The following is an 18,060-nucleotide window of genomic DNA, read 5'->3' on the forward strand; positions in this document are numbered from 1 at the left end:
CTAAAGGTAGAAATTCTTCCCAAATAATTTCTAGGATTTCCAGTTGGATTTTCTGAGAAACTTTATAAAATGATGTCTAAAGTTCATCTGAGAAACTAGATATGCAGAAATTGCTTAAAAATTAGAAAAATGGGGAATGGGTAAGCAGTAGTTTACTGAACTAGATGCTAGAACATTTTATAAAACTACAATCATGGTCTATGGGGTGACGGTCACCATGGCAAAGGCATGTGAGCAGCTGACGACACACAGCTTATTAGGTTCCACTTCAATGGAAATAATTCGGGGTAATGGTACAGTAGGTAATATGGATTCAAAACAAACAAAGTAAGATGAGAGCAAGAGAAACACATTTTTAAAGCATCACAGAGCTAAGAACATAATGAAGAGTAGCCAGACCAAGGTCTAGGAGAGCATGGTAATCCAGAGAGGCCAGCCTAAATTTCTTTTTTTTTTTTAATTTTTTAAAATTTATTTATGATAGTCACAGAGAGAGAGAGAAAGAGGCAGAGACACAGGCAGAGGGAGAAGCAGGCTCCATGCACCGGGAGCCCGACGTGGGACTCGATCCCGGGTCTCCAGGATCGCGCCCTGGGCCAAAGGCAGGCGCCAAACCGCTGCGCCACCCAGGGATCCCCCAGCCTAAATTTCTGAGGGTGTTTTTGACTTTGAGTGTTTGCCAGTCTAGAAGAGGTAGGTGGGAAGCTCAGTTGTGCTTTTGATGGCTTCTTGGTGCTAAGAGGGCAAAAATCTTGTGAAAGGTGGATATTTTCTTTCCTGTAGACTGGGACCCCAAAGGACCTGCCAACAGGACCAAAGATAGTTTGGATATAAACCAGCTGCCCCAAGGGTAGCAATGCTGCTCTGAGTCATATATATAATCCAGAAAATCTCAAGCCAAAAACTAGTTTTTGTGATCCTGAGTTTCTAATGTCCCCAGGTACTTGGCAGAGGCAAATGAAAATGGTCTCTGAAGAAAAATAACATCACCCTTAGTCTTGTTATTTCTAAGTAATGTTTCAAGTATAATACTCAACACATGATTGAAGATAACCAGGCACATGAGGAGAAAGGACAACATGGGTAAAAATGAGCAGAAATAGCAGATATCAGAAACAGTTCCACAGGGATTCCAGATTTTGGAATTACCAGGAATAGATGGCACAATGGTTGTGATTACTATGTTCAAGAAATAAAGCCAAGTCTGAAAATTTCAGCATAAAACAGGAAATCCTAAAAACTGATTATGTGTATTTGAAAAGCAGCCTAATAGAAATTCTAGAACTGAAAAATATAATAACTTAAGAGCTCAATGGAAGGTTTAATAGCAAATTAGATACAGCTAAAGGGAAAGTTAATGAGCTGAAGATAAGTCCCAAGAAATTATGGAGAAAAATGGATGGACAATGTAGTGAGGTGGTGAGACATATAGGACACAAAGGGAAGGTCTTCCACGCAGTGAATTGCCCCCCCCCCCCCCAGAAGGAGAGATGAGACAGTATGGAACAGGAACAATATTTCAAGACATGTTTAGAATTTTCCAAAACTGACTTAAGACATCAACTGCAGAATCAAGAAGCCTGGTGAATTCCAAGAAGGAGAAATGAAAAGAAATCCGTACCTAGACACATCATAGTGAAACTGCAGATGACTAACATAAAGTGAAAATGCTAAACAAAGCCAGAAGAAGAAGATCGCCTTAACAGAACATTTTAGACACAGCTGGAATGATAGCTCTCATTTGCTGAAAGAAAACAACTGCCGAGTGAAAGTTCTATAGTCAGTAAAAATTACACTAAAAATGAAGAAGAAATGGAGATTTCCAAATACAAGCTGAGAGAATTCACTACCAGCAGACCTGCATGAAGGGAATAGTACAGGCTATTATTCTTCAGGAGGTAGGCAAAGGATCTCAGATGGGAGGATGGCTATGCAGGAGCGAAGAGCAATATAAATGGTGACTATGTGGGTAAGTCTAAATGAGCCTTGACTGTATAAACAGCAAAACCCAACAATGATAGTAAGAACATCTTGTAGGGTTTAAAATATAGAGAGAATCCAAAGCCTCCCGCGAGTTGTCCTTATTCCACCCTTCTATGTTTATCTCCCACTGCTCTTCTAGTCCCTGTGCTCTCACGAAGCTGGGTGCTTACTCATTCCCGTTTGTACTGGACACATTTTTTGCTTTTTTGCCTTTGAATAGTTTTCTTCCTCCAGCTGGGATGCACTTACTGTCATGCTCCTTTCCTGAAACCCACCTATCCTGCCATGCCCAGCTTCCATGTCACTTTATAGTGAAATTTTCCTTGATTCCCCTAGATGGGAATAGATCACTTTCAAATGTCCTACAATTTTTGTAGAACCCTTACACAATGTATGACCTTTTTTTGTGCGTGGTTAAATGAAAGCACAATTTAATCGCTGAACTAAAAGTCCCTTCAGATGTGGCATCTCTCACCCCTATGGAGGTTTCTTTTGTTTCTTCCTTATTAAAAATGCAGTTCTCATTACAGAAAGAAGTGAAGGACAAAGAAGACACCAAGGACACCCAAAGTCCTCCTCACTCTGCTCAGGGTATATCACTGCACACTGGCTTCTCATAGTAACTATCAGTGCGCTATGTAATCTGCTTCCTTACGCTCCTTGAGTGTGGATGCTATGGCTGATGCGGCTCTGCATGCCCCATGTCTCACACAGGTTAATGTAGGAGGAAAATCAAAGAAGTCCTCGAAGATCAGGTATGGTGGAGACCTCTATGTTAGAAGTCTTACTTCTGAATCATTCTTCTCCCTTTCCATCCCACACTTTGCCTCCAGCAGTACCTGGGCAGGGATGGTGCCATTATTTTTGAGGATGAGAGGCAGCTTCTCTGAGTGACCAAGCAGAAGCCTCTTAAAGAGGAGCAAAGGGTTTCCATATTGGTTGCAGAGGACTGGCCGCACTACGGTCACCCGAGGGAGGTTCCCTTCCCCGACGATATCAAACACAAGGCTTCGGTTCTTGGTCAGGCTGCTGCAGGGAACAGGAAGACAGAGCCTGTCAGCCTGGCATGCCAGGAATGATGTTCCATAGAGGGTGTGGCCCGTAGCCCTGCCCCAGGAGAGGGAGCTGGGGGTGCTGGTACCTAGGCAAGCCATCCAAGGTAGCCTCGAAGATACACTGGTAGGTCTGCATGGTCTGCGGGGTGAAGGTCACCGTGGCAAAGGCATGTGAGCGGCTGGCAACACACATCTTGTTAGGCTCCACTTCAAAAATGTCAACAATTCGGGCAACGAGCTGAGGAGGGGGAGCAGGGATCAGTGTGTTAGCTACTTTGCATCTACATAGGGCTTCCTTCTTGTCTCGACTGCCCTTGCTGTGAAATCTTCCGCACCTCAACTCTGTGGTTGACAAGGTCCATTTCCTACATAGTCGTACCCCTAAAAGGGCAGCCTACACACTCTGGGACTCACCCCTGAGCAATAACTAGCGGGACTTGGCTACACCTATGGTATTTGACTCAAAGAGATGAATTAACCCAAGTCTCAGATACCACCTCGCTCTCTCTCTCTCTCCCTCCCTCCCTCTCCACTCTCTCTCAAACAAATTAAGATGCCCAGAGATCATTGGCAGTTGCTGATGGAGAGCTGAACTGAAGCCAGACTAGAGAATAGAACAACGGAGATACCATGAGTGAGTGGCATGTGGCCTTTGAGCTTCTGCTGGTTTTCTGAAAGTTGCATTACAGGTGACAGTTCCAGTCCCATACAGCTCTGGCTACAGGGTATGTTCTGACCTTTGTCTGAGGTCTCTGATTTATTGAAGCAAAACTTTCTTGTTTGGACTATCCTGAACTGGTATCTGCAACTCCAAGCAACTCCAAGAGCTTTAGCTGGAACAACTTCCCATAGCATTTTTTCTGTTCCCATCTTGTGGCAGATTTTTGGAAGACCGTAGGGACAATAGGGACCCTGGCAAGGCCTCAAAATGATTTTTTTTATTCTTAAGAGTGACAAATGGGATTCAAGACTGACGATTCGCTCTTGTTTTTAAGCTGAAGGCACTAAGATTTCTTTGCTCTTTTCAAGGGATAGTCTGCAGATTAGGGAGGAGGAGACTATATGTCTACAAATTCCCTATTAAAAATCTTTTAGAAATCAGGCTCTCTCACTCTTTGTTTTTAGTGTAGAATAGGAAGAAAGCTTCCCCTGTCCAAAAAAAAGGTCAGAGGGTAATGACTGGATGTCACCAGGGCCTGAGACAAGTCATACAAGGGATGAGATAGTCTTTCAAACCCTACCCCTCTGTAGTGACAGTCCCTTGGGAATGCACACCCTCTCTGCAGTTCTAGACTAGGCCGACCCTGCAGTGATCTCCCCACCGCTATCAGCCATGTGAACGATGCCAGCTCTGGGGGCACGAGGACCACCTGGGCTAAGAGTCCACTTTTGGGCAGAGAACAAAGTGGCCAAGGTGAGATTAGGCAGTATTTGTAGCACATCTGATTGATTGTTATTGACTGAGCCCTCTCTCTTGGCATCCTAAATTTTCTGTTCCACTGTGAGGACAAAGGATCTCAGTATGGTCTCACTTGGAGAGGAAGGGAACTCTGAATCTACAGGCCCTGAGAGGGACATTTATTATTTACCTTCTGTATGGGTGAAGCTTGGCTTTAAACCTAGCCTATATCCCTAGGCTTCATTTTCCTAATTAAAATGAGGAGAGTAATAAAAAGTCTGATAATACAAACTTTCTGTGAGGGTGAACTGAGGCAATAAATGTAAATAATTTAACACAGTGCCTAGTATTCGGCAGGGGTCAATAGATGCTCATCCTTTCTCCTTGCCCTTATAACCTGACATCCCCCAAATTCTTACCGGACAAATGCACAACATGAGGCAGCCTGCCTGAGCTGGCACTCATCTTTGGCTCTCCCCACAATGCTTCATCTATTACAGACAGAGCTGGGTGTTTGCTGGATGAGTGAGTTGCTCATCAGTGTGTACCACTCTCAAACCCAGAGGAGGCACCCACTGGGACAAATGTATAGCTCTTGGCCTAAGGGGAGACCGCCCAGTTACCTCACATGACTTCCAGCAGGGGTTGAGAGCCAGATAATCCCCACTCAGGTCTAGTGGCTCTAGATCAGGGTTTCTAAGAGTTCATTCCAAGGCTTCATGCCAACTACAGTGGGCCAGGGCCATTTGGGGCTGCTTACCTTGTTGGATACAGGCTTAACTACGATGTTCACATCGCAAGCGATCTTTCCCACATTGCTAATCTTGAACCGAGCCTTGGCCTGATGACCCACCAGGACGTTGCAGAAGATGAACTTGTTCTCATCCTCCACGAACAGCCCTCCACTCTCTATTGTCTGTAGGATGTTGAGCAGGTTGGCACTGCTACAAATCTGGTGCTCCTCAAATATCAAGGCATTGTTGTCAGTCACAAAGGCTGGAGAGAATGAGAGACAAGGCCTGATAGCCCAGTTTCTGTTTTCTGTAATTGCTAATGTCAAGATGTGGATTCTGATGGAGGACAGTCATAGAGGAGCTGTAGAGGAATTCACACAAGGGGGTGGGAGTGATGGCACAAATTCCATCTTCTCTTCCTTTTTTGTACTGCTCTTATTGGTTGTCAGACCCCAACCAATATGTTTCTCCCAGTGATAAGGAGAGGTTAGATCTGGGATCTGGGGTGGGCTCAGGAAGGAAGTGGGCATTTGGCCCATGTTGATGCAAAGCAACAGGGTTCTGATGGTCAAAGCAAGAGGAGTTCTCTCTGCACTTTACCTGAATCTTGCCTAGTGAAAGCTAGAGTATGCACAGTCATTGACCACTGCTCTCTGTACATATGTTGCCTATAGGGAATAGCTGGGCCGTGAGCAGGATTCAGTGGTCCTGGGTCTTGTGCCATATCCCATTACACCATGACTCCCAGATAGCACTATTTGTCTGAGAATTCCTGGACCAAACTCTAGAAGACTAGAAGTCTAAAGCTGCAAATCTTTTAGGTGTATATGCCTTGTAAGTCTTTTAAGGAAAAATATGGCTAAAGACACTAGAGGGAGTTCTAAGGACCCATAGGAAGCAGTGCAGCCATTTCGGCTAAACATTTGCATGGTGGGAAGGGGAGGGTCTTTTAAGAGGGTGCTGTCCAATCTGAGTGCTCAGTACCTGGTAGACAGGCTTCGGCCAGCAAGCTGTAAGGAATGCCAGCTGGCTGGTCTCTTGGGTCTCGGTCAGATATATCGATGGCTATGAATTCCTCACACCTTCCCACCGGGTCAGCCACGCAGTCGACAGTGATCACTTGAATTCCTCCGGAAGGGATGGAGCCGAACCCGGGGTACACAGTGAACATGCCATGGGTAAAGCGAGCCTGCAGGAAAGGTGGAGGGGTTGGGAGGGGTGGAGGTAGAGTGAGTGAGAGTCTAAGCCCTTACACCAGAGTTTTGAGATGGCGTTAAGAGGGGACTGGTGGGGCCTCTCCCCCAGGCTCTCTCTGAACCCCAGGTTTCTCCTGGAGGAAGGGAGGGAATGAGGAATCTTTAGGGACAGGCTCCCTCTGTGTTTCTTTCTATGCACATTCCTTCTGACCAACTGTGACTGGATGGGAGCTTAAGGAAACAGACATATTCCATGTCTGCACAACTCTTAACCCAGATAGGAATCTGCTGGCAAAGGGGCACAGAACACTGTTAAGGTTGTAGATTTTTGAGGTAGATACTCATGAGTTTGAATCCTATCCCTGATATTGTTTAACTATTTGATCTTTGATAAGTGACTTTCCTGGGTCTCAGTTTATCCATGAAATGGGGCTTATGCCCCTACCTTGAGTTCCTGGAGGCTTCAATGAAAAAGAAAAAATGTGTGTAAGGCATTAACATAGCATCTAGCAAGAATTAGTACTCAAAAAATGGGATATTATCATACACTCTTCTGGTTCCTAGGAGCTTCCTTCCTCTTCTTCCCCCCACAACTAGCTTCACTGATATATAATTGACATATCACATTGTATTAGTTTAGAGCTACAATGTGCTAATTTGATACTGGTATATACCACAAAATCATTACCACAATAAAGTTAGTTAACATGTCCATCAGCTTACATAATTACCATTTTTTTTTTGTGATGAGAACATTTAAGATCTACTTTTAGCAACTTTCAAATATATAATACAGTACTGTTAACTAGATTCACCATGCAAATATTAGAGCCCCAGAACTTATTCATCTTATAACTGGAAGTTTATACCCTTTGACCAACATCTCCCCATTCCTCCTACCACTCCCAGATCCTCATGATTACGTCGGGCTGAGGATAATCCAAGATAATCTCCCCAATCTCGAGGTTCTTAATATAACCATACCAGCAAAGTTGATCACCTATCATCTGGGAAATGCAAATCAAAATTATGAGATATCACCTCACACCTGTTTGAATGGATAGTATCAAAAATATCATTGTGCACTGCTGGGGGGAATATAAATTTGTAAGAAGGAGAAGGTTTGGGAAATAAGAATACGGTTGAGTGTTGTCTCAAAAGAGCTAGGTCACACTGAGGACAAAGAACAGCTGAGATGCGTGGACTTGAAGCAGTAAGTGGGGATAAAGGAATGATGGTCAGAGAAAGGAATCTTAGAAATCAAGAGTCCAGAGGCACCTCAGTTTCCTTTGATGTGAGATCCAGGGTGTGACCTTGTAAGTGAACTGCCAAGGTGGGAAAGCAGACAAGGCCATTGGAACTGAAAGTTAGGGTATTATAGAGAGGCTGCTTCACTGAGGGCAAAGAAGGTAAAACAAACAAGCAAAAATGAACAACAAAAAAACCCCAACCCCAAACATAACATATATTAGAAGGGATGAGAGTTATAGAAACATATGTAGAAAATTATGTATGTTAAATAAATTTTATTCTGTTAAAGAAGAAAATATTTGAGAAGACATAGAAACCAACATGTAGAAAATTCAATCCAAATGCAATCAATAATTACTGGTGTCTAGAGAGTGCAGAGTACCTACTTTCTCTTTATTTTTGCCTTCAGTGCATATTTGGTGGCTGGAGCTGCTACAACCATGTTGGGGCCATGAGGAAAAGTCAGGAGAATCACAAACATCAATGAGTCTCTAAGCCAACACAAGCAACTGCCTACCTTATTTAAACATAAGCGAGGCAAACCATAAGAGACTCTTAACTCTAGAAAACAGACTGAGGGTTGCTGGAGGGGAGATGCGTGGGAGGATGGGGTAACTGGGTGATGGGGATTAAGGAGGGCACTTGATGTGATGAGCACTAGGTGTTATATGTGACTGATGAATCACTAAATTCTACCCTTAAGCTAATAAAAAAAGAAGGAAAGAACCCCCCCCCATATCCTATCTATTTAGATCACTAATGTTGGATTTTCTGTTACTTGTAGCTAATCACAATCCTAATATACAAGTAAATTTTCCTCCTCTGTGAAGCCTTCGATGACTTTTAACAGCTACCAGGAACAGTAAGACTTCATTCCTTCACTTTTCTGGAGCTTCTTCCTCCACACACATCTCAGGTATAGTATTTGCCATGTTGTTGATCAATTGCTTATTCACTCTCTGCCTTTTATAAGTGTCTAAAATATTTCCTCTACATCCACTTAGAACCATATCAGACAATTAAATTTTTTGCTTTAATTGATAAACATTATTTAGAAAATTCAAGAGGAGAAGGGAAGTCTATTGAATTTACACACATAATTGCCTGCCATGTTTTGACTTCCTTCTTGATGTTTCCTAATTCCTTCTTTTTTAAAAAGGATTTTTTAAAAAGATTTATTTCTTTGATGGGGGTGGGGGAGAGAGTGAGGCAGAGAGAGGAGAGCCAGAATCTCAAGCAGATCCCCCACTGAGTATAGAGTTCAAAGTTGGGCTCAATCTCACAACCCTGGGATCATGACCTGAAATGAAATCAAGAGTTGGACGTTTAACCAACTAAGCCCCCACAAGTGCCCCCCAATTTTTTTCAAGAAATCTCTACCCCCAGCATGGACTTAAACTCATGACTCTGAGGTCAGGAGTCATACGTGCTCTATTGACTGAGCCAGCTAGCTGTCCCCGTAATTCTTTCTTTTATTATTTACTTTATGTTCAGAGAACTTCCTTAAGCCAGTCTTCTGAGAGACCTGCTGGTAACAAATTAGTTTTCCTTCATTTGAGAACGTTTTAATTTTCCATTTGTTTCTGGGGTATATTTTTGCTGGATATAAGATTCAGGCTTCAGTTACCTGTTTCCTGCACTTGCAAAATGTTGATCGACTTTCCTTTGGCCCCTGTGGCTTTTGATAAGAAATCTGCTATCATTCAAATAGTTGTCCCCCTATACGGAAGGTGTCTTCTTTCACTGCTTTTAAGATTTTTTTGTCTTTATTTATTTTTTAAAAGATTGTATTTATTTACTCATGAGAGACAGTGAGAGAGACAGAGACATAGGTAGACATAGGCTCCCTGTGGGAAGCCTGATGCAGGACTCAATCCTAGAATCCCAGGATCATGACTTGAGCCAAAGGCAGATGCTCAACCACTCAGCCACCCAGGTGCCCTGATTTCTTGTCTTTGGTGTTTAGAAGTGTGACTAAGATGTATGTGGGTGTGGATTTATTTAGGTTTGTCCTATTTGGGATTTGCCCTGATTCTTGAATCTATAGGTTTATATCTTCTGCTAAATTTGGAAAGCTTTCAATCATCATTTCATTGAGTACATTTTCAGCCCAACCCTATTTCTTTTTTTTAAGGTTTATTTATTTATAATCTCTTCCCCCAAAGTGGGGCTCAAACTCATGACCATGAGATAAAGAGTAACATGTTCTACCAACTGAGCCATCCAGGGTAGCCCCAGCCCAACTCTATTTCTTAACTCTTTCTAGAACTTTGATGACAGGGATGTTAGAGTTTTTCCACAGGTCCCTCAGGGTCTGTTAATTTTTTTATTCATTAGACTCAAATAGATTTTCTTTTCTTTTCTTTAAGATTTTATTTATTTATTCATGAGAGACACTGAGAGAGAGGCAGAGACACAGGCAGAGGGAGAAGCAGTCTCCATGGAGGGAGCCCAGTGGGGGACTTGATCCTGGGACTCCAGGATCACGCCCTGAGCCAAAGGCAGACGCTTAACCACTGAGCCATCTGGGTATCCCTCAAATAGATTTTCAACAGAACTCAAAACAGAGTCTATTTTCTCTCTGGTTTGGATTGGGCAGAATAATGGCTTCCCAAAGATGTAGACATCCTAATCCCTGGAACCTGTGAATATGTTATCTTATATGGAAAAAACCTTTGTTGATAGGATTAAGAACCTTGAGATGGGGTATTATCCTGTATTATCCTGGGACCAGTGTAATCACAAGGGTCCTTATATGTGGAAAAAGCAGGCCTAAGGTACGTCATTATGGAGGAGGCTGGAGTCATGTGATGTGAAAAGAACTTGATCCACCATGGCTTGTTTTGAGGATGTAGGGAGGAAATCATGAACCAAGAAAGACAAAAGTCTTCTAGAAGCTGGAAAAGGCAAGGAAACGAATTCTCTCCCAAAGTCTCCAGGAAAGAATACAGCTTTGCCAATACCTTGACATCAGCCCAGTGAGACCTATGTCAAGCTTCTGACCTACAGAAATATAAGCTAAAAAGTTTGTATTGTCTTAAACCACTACACTTGAGGTAATTTGTTATGGGAGCAATAGGAAAGAAAGATAGGAATTTCTATTGTTCTGTCTTCAAGTTCACTGATTATGTTTTCACTTTCAAAATTTCCATTTGGTTCATTATATCTTCTTTTTCTTTGCTGAGAACTGACTATGTTTTCATTTATCCCAAGCATATTTGTAATTGCTCTTTAACATTTTTATGTCGCTGCTTTACAATCTTTGTCAGATAATTCTAACAGTTATATCAATGCTGGCACTTATTACCTGTCTATTTTCAGTTTGAGATCTTCCTACTTTTTGGTATGGTGTGTAATTTTTTGAGTTGAAACCTGGGAATTTTGGCAATTATGAGACTCTGGATCTTATTTAAATCTATTTGGGCTGACCTTCTCTGACACCACTCTGGCAAAGGACATGGGGGCACTGCCTCATTACCACTAGGTGGGGTGGTGGTCCAGATTCTTCACTCAGAACTGCTAGGCACGGATAGTTCCTGTTCCCCACTAGTCCTAGACAGATACCTACCTGGTCGGGAAGGGTAGAGTGACTTGTTGCTCTTCTGCTGATGCCTTAGGGTAGGGAAGTCCATTGTAGTGGAGGGAGGAACGTTTCATTACCATTGGGTTGGGGTGGAAATCAAGGCTTCCCATGGGGTGGCTTCACTGACAATGGTAGGGGATAGTGAAAACCCTAGCTCCCTACTGGGTATTCTCAAACACAACTTTGTCAGGGTTTTGGGGTACCTCATGAGAACCTGGATAGGGTATAAATCTAGACTCCCCAATGTCCTTTGCTAGCAGAGATTAGGTAGGGCCACAGATTTTCCTGTTGTGTTTGACTGTAATAGAATAGTCCTTATCTGAAAGTTTCTATCCTGCTAGGTTGCTCTTTTTCCTGGTCCTTTGGCTAGTGGGAGCAGGCTTTGGTTGGGTTTTTTTTGGGTCTGTGTCTATTGATGTTTCTGGGTTGCTGGCTCCTTTAGCACCCAGTTTTAGATACATGAAGCAAAAAGAAAACTCAGGGAACTCACCATTGTGATGTTCATTGGGTCCCAATGGTCTGGGTCTGATTTTTTTCTCTCTACCTTTTAGTCTTCTAATGTTTGTTTTGCACACAATGTGCAGAGTTTTTAGTTGTATTTAGTTGGACAGAATAAAGAAAGGTATATCTACTTCATTGTACAAGAACAGAAGTTTTAAAATCTGTTTTTATTTAAGCCAGTCCAAATGGGCTTTCTTTCTTATAAACAAATGATTCTTGGTTATAATATATATGAAGGCTGAAACTTAATTTTAAGGTGATGAGGAGCCAATGAAGGTTTTAAAACAAAAGAGGATATCTAAATTAAAAGCCAATGGCTTAAAAAAATAAATATCAATGGCTTGTCTGAAAATGAAGTGGTGTTTCAATAGAACTAGTATTGCTGCCACAGTAGGTTCAGATCCTACTAGCTAGGGAGGTATCTGTTGCAAGACTTATTCAGGAGGGAGCTAGTGGGGAGGTGGCCTTCCAGAGTTCCTGTGACAAGGAAAGGGTGCTCACCTGGTTTGGGATGTTTACTTCTTTTTGAACAGCATCAGAGAACTTGGCTGCTTTGGAAGGGCTAGTCTTGTAGAAGCTATCGCTTTCCCGGGATCTTGCATGTCTAATATGGCTGACTCTGATTAAGGAAGCAAGGGTACACTCTCAGGTTGTCAAATGCATTTGAGGTGCAATCTTAAACTTTTGAGAGTTTTATACAGTTGAGCATTCACTTGCTTAATGACCATAACAACTAAGTTCAACCCCCCTTTGCACATTTTGCATGAATTTGTACATACTAAAATGAAAACCAAACTAAAATTAAAAGCAATTTAAAGCAAAATACAAATACATCTGTAAACAGTATTAAATTATTATAAAATAAATGCTAAAAATTAAGTTGAAATTAAGTTTGGAAGAAAGAGACATTATTTTTTTGTGTGTGTGAAGCAAATATCAGTATTAATAAGCAAGAATCGTTCACCAAGTTGTATTATAAAAGCCACTGAGAAGAAGGGTAGGACTTTTTTTTTTTTCTCTTTTGAAAGAGTCTTTATATAGCTTAACTCAAAATTTCTTAATAGGTCCAAACTTAGCCACAGTGGAAGAGGATATCTACAAAAGTGCAAAACGATTACAAACAAGGTGTGTCGGATTTAAAACAATTAATTGGAAAGTCCATTTCAAATTAATTAATTAATTAGAGAGCCAATTAGTCAGGACAAAGCGCCTTAGGAATGGGTAAAACTATCCTAAATTTGCCATAAAAAGAACATGACAACTAAAAGCACTCAAAAAGGTAAATTGTTTCAGTGCATTGATTAAGAGCTGCTTTTTGAAGGATGCAGAGTTTTGCTGTTGGAACAACTAAGCTGTTGTGATACAGCATCTTCATGCAGAGAAGGTAAAAGCAAAGCAGTCCTGGTGGATAGAAGGTGTAGCACGCTTCTCTAGTCTACGTTTCCCGGGTACCTTCTGCACGCCCCCACATGAAGCACAGTTATGATTTCTTTTGACTTAGCTTGTGGTTATAAAATAGTCCCCCAGCATCCTACAGAACAATAACCAGGACAACAACTTCCTGTGAGTCTTGTAGCATTCTAGAAGCACCAGGGCAATAGACACAACCCCATGAGGAAGCCTTTACATCTGTTCAATTAAATTTATCATATATCTGACAGCAGTAAGAAAGCATATGAAATCTGTGGTCAGAGATGTGGGTTCAGAACTGAGATCTACCGGTGATTTCTTGCCCAATCTTGGATGAGCCATTTTAAAACCCTATTGACCTCATCCCACAGAAGGGGATTGGGTGAATTTAGATAAAATAAATGAAAGCTCTTTGTAAAAGAGAATGCGCTAATTAACCAGGGAATGGCCTGAGTTAAGTAAATACTTGTCTTACCCTTTCTTTTGATGAATGGGGCTCTCCCCTGTCAGCCTGTAGAGGGCGTACTTGAAGTCCGTAACACCTTGATTTTCTATGGTGAAGGTGATGCTTTTCCGACTGCCGCAGATCAAAGCTCCAAAGTTGATGATGGAGGAGGGGCTGATGTTGTATTTGGAGTACACTGCGTTCACAGAAAACTTAATCGGGATGCTGGCAATGATTTCACCTCCTTCTGTGATATTGGGCTCGATAATCTAGAAAGGGAGGAAGAAGTGGGAAGATGTCAGCCACAGTGCCCCAGGGTTCCCAGGACTGTCTATTTCATTCTCTGTTTTCATCACTAAAATGAAGTCAATTTCATTTTCTTTATATTATTGCATCAACAATATTAGCAAACACTGATATTAAACTTACTGTGTACCAGCCATGGATCAACGTGGACTGACTTGACCTCCTCTTTCACTTCCCCACTCTGCTCTTGTACTTGACTGAACAGGCTATATTGCCTGTCTGGCACTCTCGATTCCTGGTGACTTTGCACTCCCACCCCCACCTGACCTACTTCTGCCTGCTAGCTAGGGACCAAAAACACAAACCCTGGAACATGGGCTAGACCATGTACTCTTCCTTTTGAAATGAGTCCAACAATCCTGCCACTGAGTGAATCCTCCCTGCGAGCTGTTGTACCTGACAGCGCAGAACTGGCTGGTGCTCAATCTTCACTTCCTTTTTGGCACGAAATGACACCTGGACATTTGTAGGCTTTTCGGTTGCAATTAATGAGCCTTTCTTGGGTTGGACTGAGATCATAGAATTTACATTGGTTGACAAAATCCCTAAGGAATCCACAGAAAAGCTGAAAGAGAGGAATGAAAGGTCAGCTGCAGTCATTATGGGGAACCCAAGATACTAGAGAGGAGACTCCGGACTGTTGAGTGTCGCTTTGCCTCTGGTCCTGCTTAAGCACTGCATCTAGAAGTACCACTAGAGAGATCTTGTGGGAGATCTCTGACAGGGCCACTTGAGGCTGGATAAGGACCAACTAAATTAATTCACCCATTTGTCTGTCTGTCTCTGTCTCCCTTCCTTTCCTCCTCCCCTCTCTGAGACTGAACACAGCCCACACACAGGGAACAGTGATGCAGAAGTCAGAGGATCTAAAGAGGGAGAGAAAGTAGAGGGAGAAGCCATTTAACAGAGGTACTGTACAGGGAGGCCATGGCCCAATGGGGACAAGGTGAAAAGCCATAGAGAGCAGCAGACTCATGAGAATGACAGAGGGACTGGAGCAGGAGCAAGGAATATAAGCTGAGGTGGGACATTTGGAGTTGCTGTGGGGACCTAAATGGTGTTCCCACACTCTAGGAGACCTGGCCACTCCACTGCTACATGCTCGCTACCTGAGCTTCCTCCATTCTCTGCAAGTCCTTCCTTCCTTCCTTTTTAAAAAAATTTTATTTATTTATTTGAGAGAGAGAGCAAGAGGGAGGGAGGGAGGGGGGGAGAGAGAGAAAGAGAGATAATGAGTAGGATGAAGGGCAGAGGCAGAGGAGGAAGAAGTAGACTCTCCACTGGGCAGGGACCCTAATATGGGGCTCAATCCCAGGACTCTGGGATGGTGACCTCAGCTGAAGGCAGATGCTTAATGGACTGAGCCACCTAGGCACCCACTGCAAGTCCTTTCAATTAATTTTGATCATCTGCTCCAACCTGAGGGTGACTAGTCCATGTAACCTAGAAGAACAGAACTAATGCTCCATGATAACCTACAACAAAGCTCACAAGCGGCCAAGACCCATTCAGTGCTAATTCTAAGGTGACAATGGCTTTCTTCTAGGTTTGTTAAGTTTATATTTATATTTATGTATTTCAATGTATGGGTCTAGTTATGGTAGCCCTGAGGTAGGACCTCTCTCATTTCAGCCTTTTTTTTTTTTTTTTTTTTTTTTTAGCTGAAATGAAACTATCATGAATGCATGGAATTTCTTCTAAGTCTATGAGGGCAAGTCCCTTTATCAACCGTCTATTCTTCCAGGGGAAGGACAATCTTCCCCAGAAGAGACTGGCCATGGGTGTTGGCACTGCCTGCAAGGGTTGTGTGGCCCTGCCTGAGTGACCTCCTCCCTCCCCCACCCACTGGCACCCTTTCCTCTCTGAGAAATCTCCTTTATTTAGTGTTTCATATTTTATCTCAGGAGATGAGCACAAGCTGGCACTCCTTTCCACCAGGCCATCATTTGGGTTCTACAACACAGTGGTTCTTAAAATTAAAAAAAAGAAAATTGCAAAAATCCCTTTTCTTCCCCACATGGAATCTTATGTGGAATGCCAACGTATGAAACAGATATGAGCCGAAAGGAGGGAAGGACAGCTGAAGGCCAGCCAGGTCCTCATCTCTAGTCTCTCCCTCCACCCTCAGGACCTTCCCTCACCTAGTACATCTTCCTCCCAACCTCTCCCTGTGAGTCTCTCTCCCACCCCCAGATCTCTGTGGCTCTGGGTGCTTCGAGAGGGACCTTAAGGTCCCTGTAAAGCCACAGAGTTGAGAGAAGTGTGGAAGTCTCTGCTCTTAACAGTTGGAGTTCCATTCACTTGAAGCCTGAGAGGGGCTAAAAGCAGAGATGGTTCTTATGATTTCCTCAATCAAGTTTCTGTTTTTTATCTCTCAGATAACATTTTTCTCCCCATGAGTGGATGTGGATGACTATGTGCCTGATGGTTTTCAGGTTACCTGAACATGATCTCATATTTCCCACGGTTCTTCAGCTGCAGGGGCTGTTTCACCTCTTCCATGACCCTCACAATCCCGAAGTCGAGGCCTCCTTCAGCTCCTGCAGAGTCCAGGGGCCAGGATGGGGGGTGGGGAGAGTGAGAGGATGGCGAGGGAGTGAGAAGTGGGGGAACTTCTTTTTGTTTTTTTTTTTTTGTTTTTTTCCCATGTAGAAGAATTTTAATCAATTTCTGCAGACATTACACCCTCAAGTCGATGAGCACAGCTTCCCACTCTTTTTTTTTTTTTTTTTGTAAGAGGGTTCCCTTTTCTCCGCATCCTCTCCAACATTTGTTGTTTCCTGCCTTGTTAATTTTCCCCATTCTCACTGGTGTGAGGTGGTATCTCATTGTGGTTTTTTTTTTAATAAATTAATTTTTATTGGTGTTCAATTTACCAACATACAGAATAACACCCAGTGCTCATCCCGTCAAGTGTCCCCCTCAGTGCCCGTCACCCATTCCCCCCCACCCCCCGCCCTCCTCCCCCTCCACCACCCCTAGTCCGTTTCCCAGAGTTAGGAGTCCCCATGTTCTGTCACCCTTCCTGACATTTCCCACACACCTCTTCTCCTTCTTTTTGAAGTCACATGGAAAATCCATGGTGACAAGTTCAGAGAATTTGTTTTCTGAAAACACTGTGGCTAAAAAGCCCTCCTATAATTGAGTCTTAGCAAACAAACAAACAATAGACGCTGCTCTTACATTGAATTCAACTTGAGTAGCTCTAGCTTCCATCTTAGGACCACTGTCTTTCCTGTCATGCTTTCTAATAGCTAAAGTTTTTGGTATTTGAAAAATTTTTTGCATCAAGTGTCTAAGAAATATAATTAGAATATTACATTTAAATTTGTATTGTTTTAACTTAGTACTGCATCATAAGCATTTCCCCATATAATTAAAAGTTTCTTATAAATGTGATCTTAATGGTCATATAATATACTGTGATATGCTATTCCATAGTTTACAATATTATTTCTATAGTAATAATGTTCCATCTTCAATAGATAGGTTATTTCGATGTTCTATTATTACAAATAATGGTGCAATAAATATCCTTGTACATAAGACCAATGACATCTAGGCAAACATGTAGCTCTCATGTCCTATGAATCTTGCTGAGAAGGAGGGCAAGAATAAAAGAGAAGAAGGAAGAAGGAAGAAAGGAAGAAGAAGGAAGAATAAACGAGAACTGCATGCTAAAATGGAGGGGCCTAATCTGGCATGAGGGCAGTGTGGTGGGCAGAATAATGCCCTGTGCTCCCAAAAGGTGTTCACATCCTAATCCCTGGGACCTGTGAATATGTTTGGTTACATGGCAAAGAGGAATGATGGATGGAATGAAGGTTGCTAATCATCTGTCTTCCTTCCTTCCTTCCTTCCTTCCTTCCTTCCTTCCTTCCTTCCTTCTTTCCTTCCTTCTTTCTCATCTGAGTTTAGAATAGAAAGATCTTGGATTCTCTGGGTGGACACAACAGAATCGCAATAAAATAGAAGAGGGAGACTGAAGTGGGAGAAATGGTGGCATGAGAAGGACCTGACCCAGGATTGTTGGCTTAGAAGATGGAGGAAAAGGAACCGTGAGCCAAGGATGCAGGTAGCTTCTAGAAGATAGAAAAGGCAAGGAAATGGATTCTCTCCCAGAGCTTTCAGAAAGGAATGTGGCTCCATTGACACCTTGATGTTAGCCCAGTTAGCTCAATTTTGGACTTCTGACCT

At 42.6% G+C, this 18,060-nt stretch overlaps 1 protein-coding gene across 1 annotated transcript in view; it reads right to left on the reverse strand.

Moving 5' to 3' along the window:
• The window catches only part of HYDIN (HYDIN axonemal central pair apparatus protein), a 332,032-nt gene that overhangs the window by 58,874 nt on the left and 255,098 nt on the right, over positions 1 to 18,060 (reverse strand). Inside the window, exons 55-62 of the mRNA XM_072731571.1 lie at positions 16,304 to 16,403; positions 14,260 to 14,428; positions 13,588 to 13,826; positions 12,204 to 12,321; positions 6,156 to 6,360; positions 5,198 to 5,433; positions 3,125 to 3,276; positions 2,823 to 3,012 (exon numbers count right to left, since the gene is read on the reverse strand). Of these exons, the coding sequence (XP_072587672.1) occupies positions 2,823 to 3,012; positions 3,125 to 3,276; positions 5,198 to 5,433; positions 6,156 to 6,360; positions 12,204 to 12,321; positions 13,588 to 13,826; positions 14,260 to 14,428; positions 16,304 to 16,403 (1,409 nt within the window). The remainder of the gene's footprint in view (positions 1 to 2,822; positions 3,013 to 3,124; positions 3,277 to 5,197; positions 5,434 to 6,155; positions 6,361 to 12,203; positions 12,322 to 13,587; positions 13,827 to 14,259; positions 14,429 to 16,303; positions 16,404 to 18,060) is intronic.

Source organism: Vulpes vulpes, chromosome 12 (assembly GCF_048418805.1).
Source record: "Vulpes vulpes isolate BD-2025 chromosome 12, VulVul3, whole genome shotgun sequence".
NCBI classification, from domain to species: Eukaryota; Metazoa; Chordata; class Mammalia; order Carnivora; family Canidae; genus Vulpes; species Vulpes vulpes.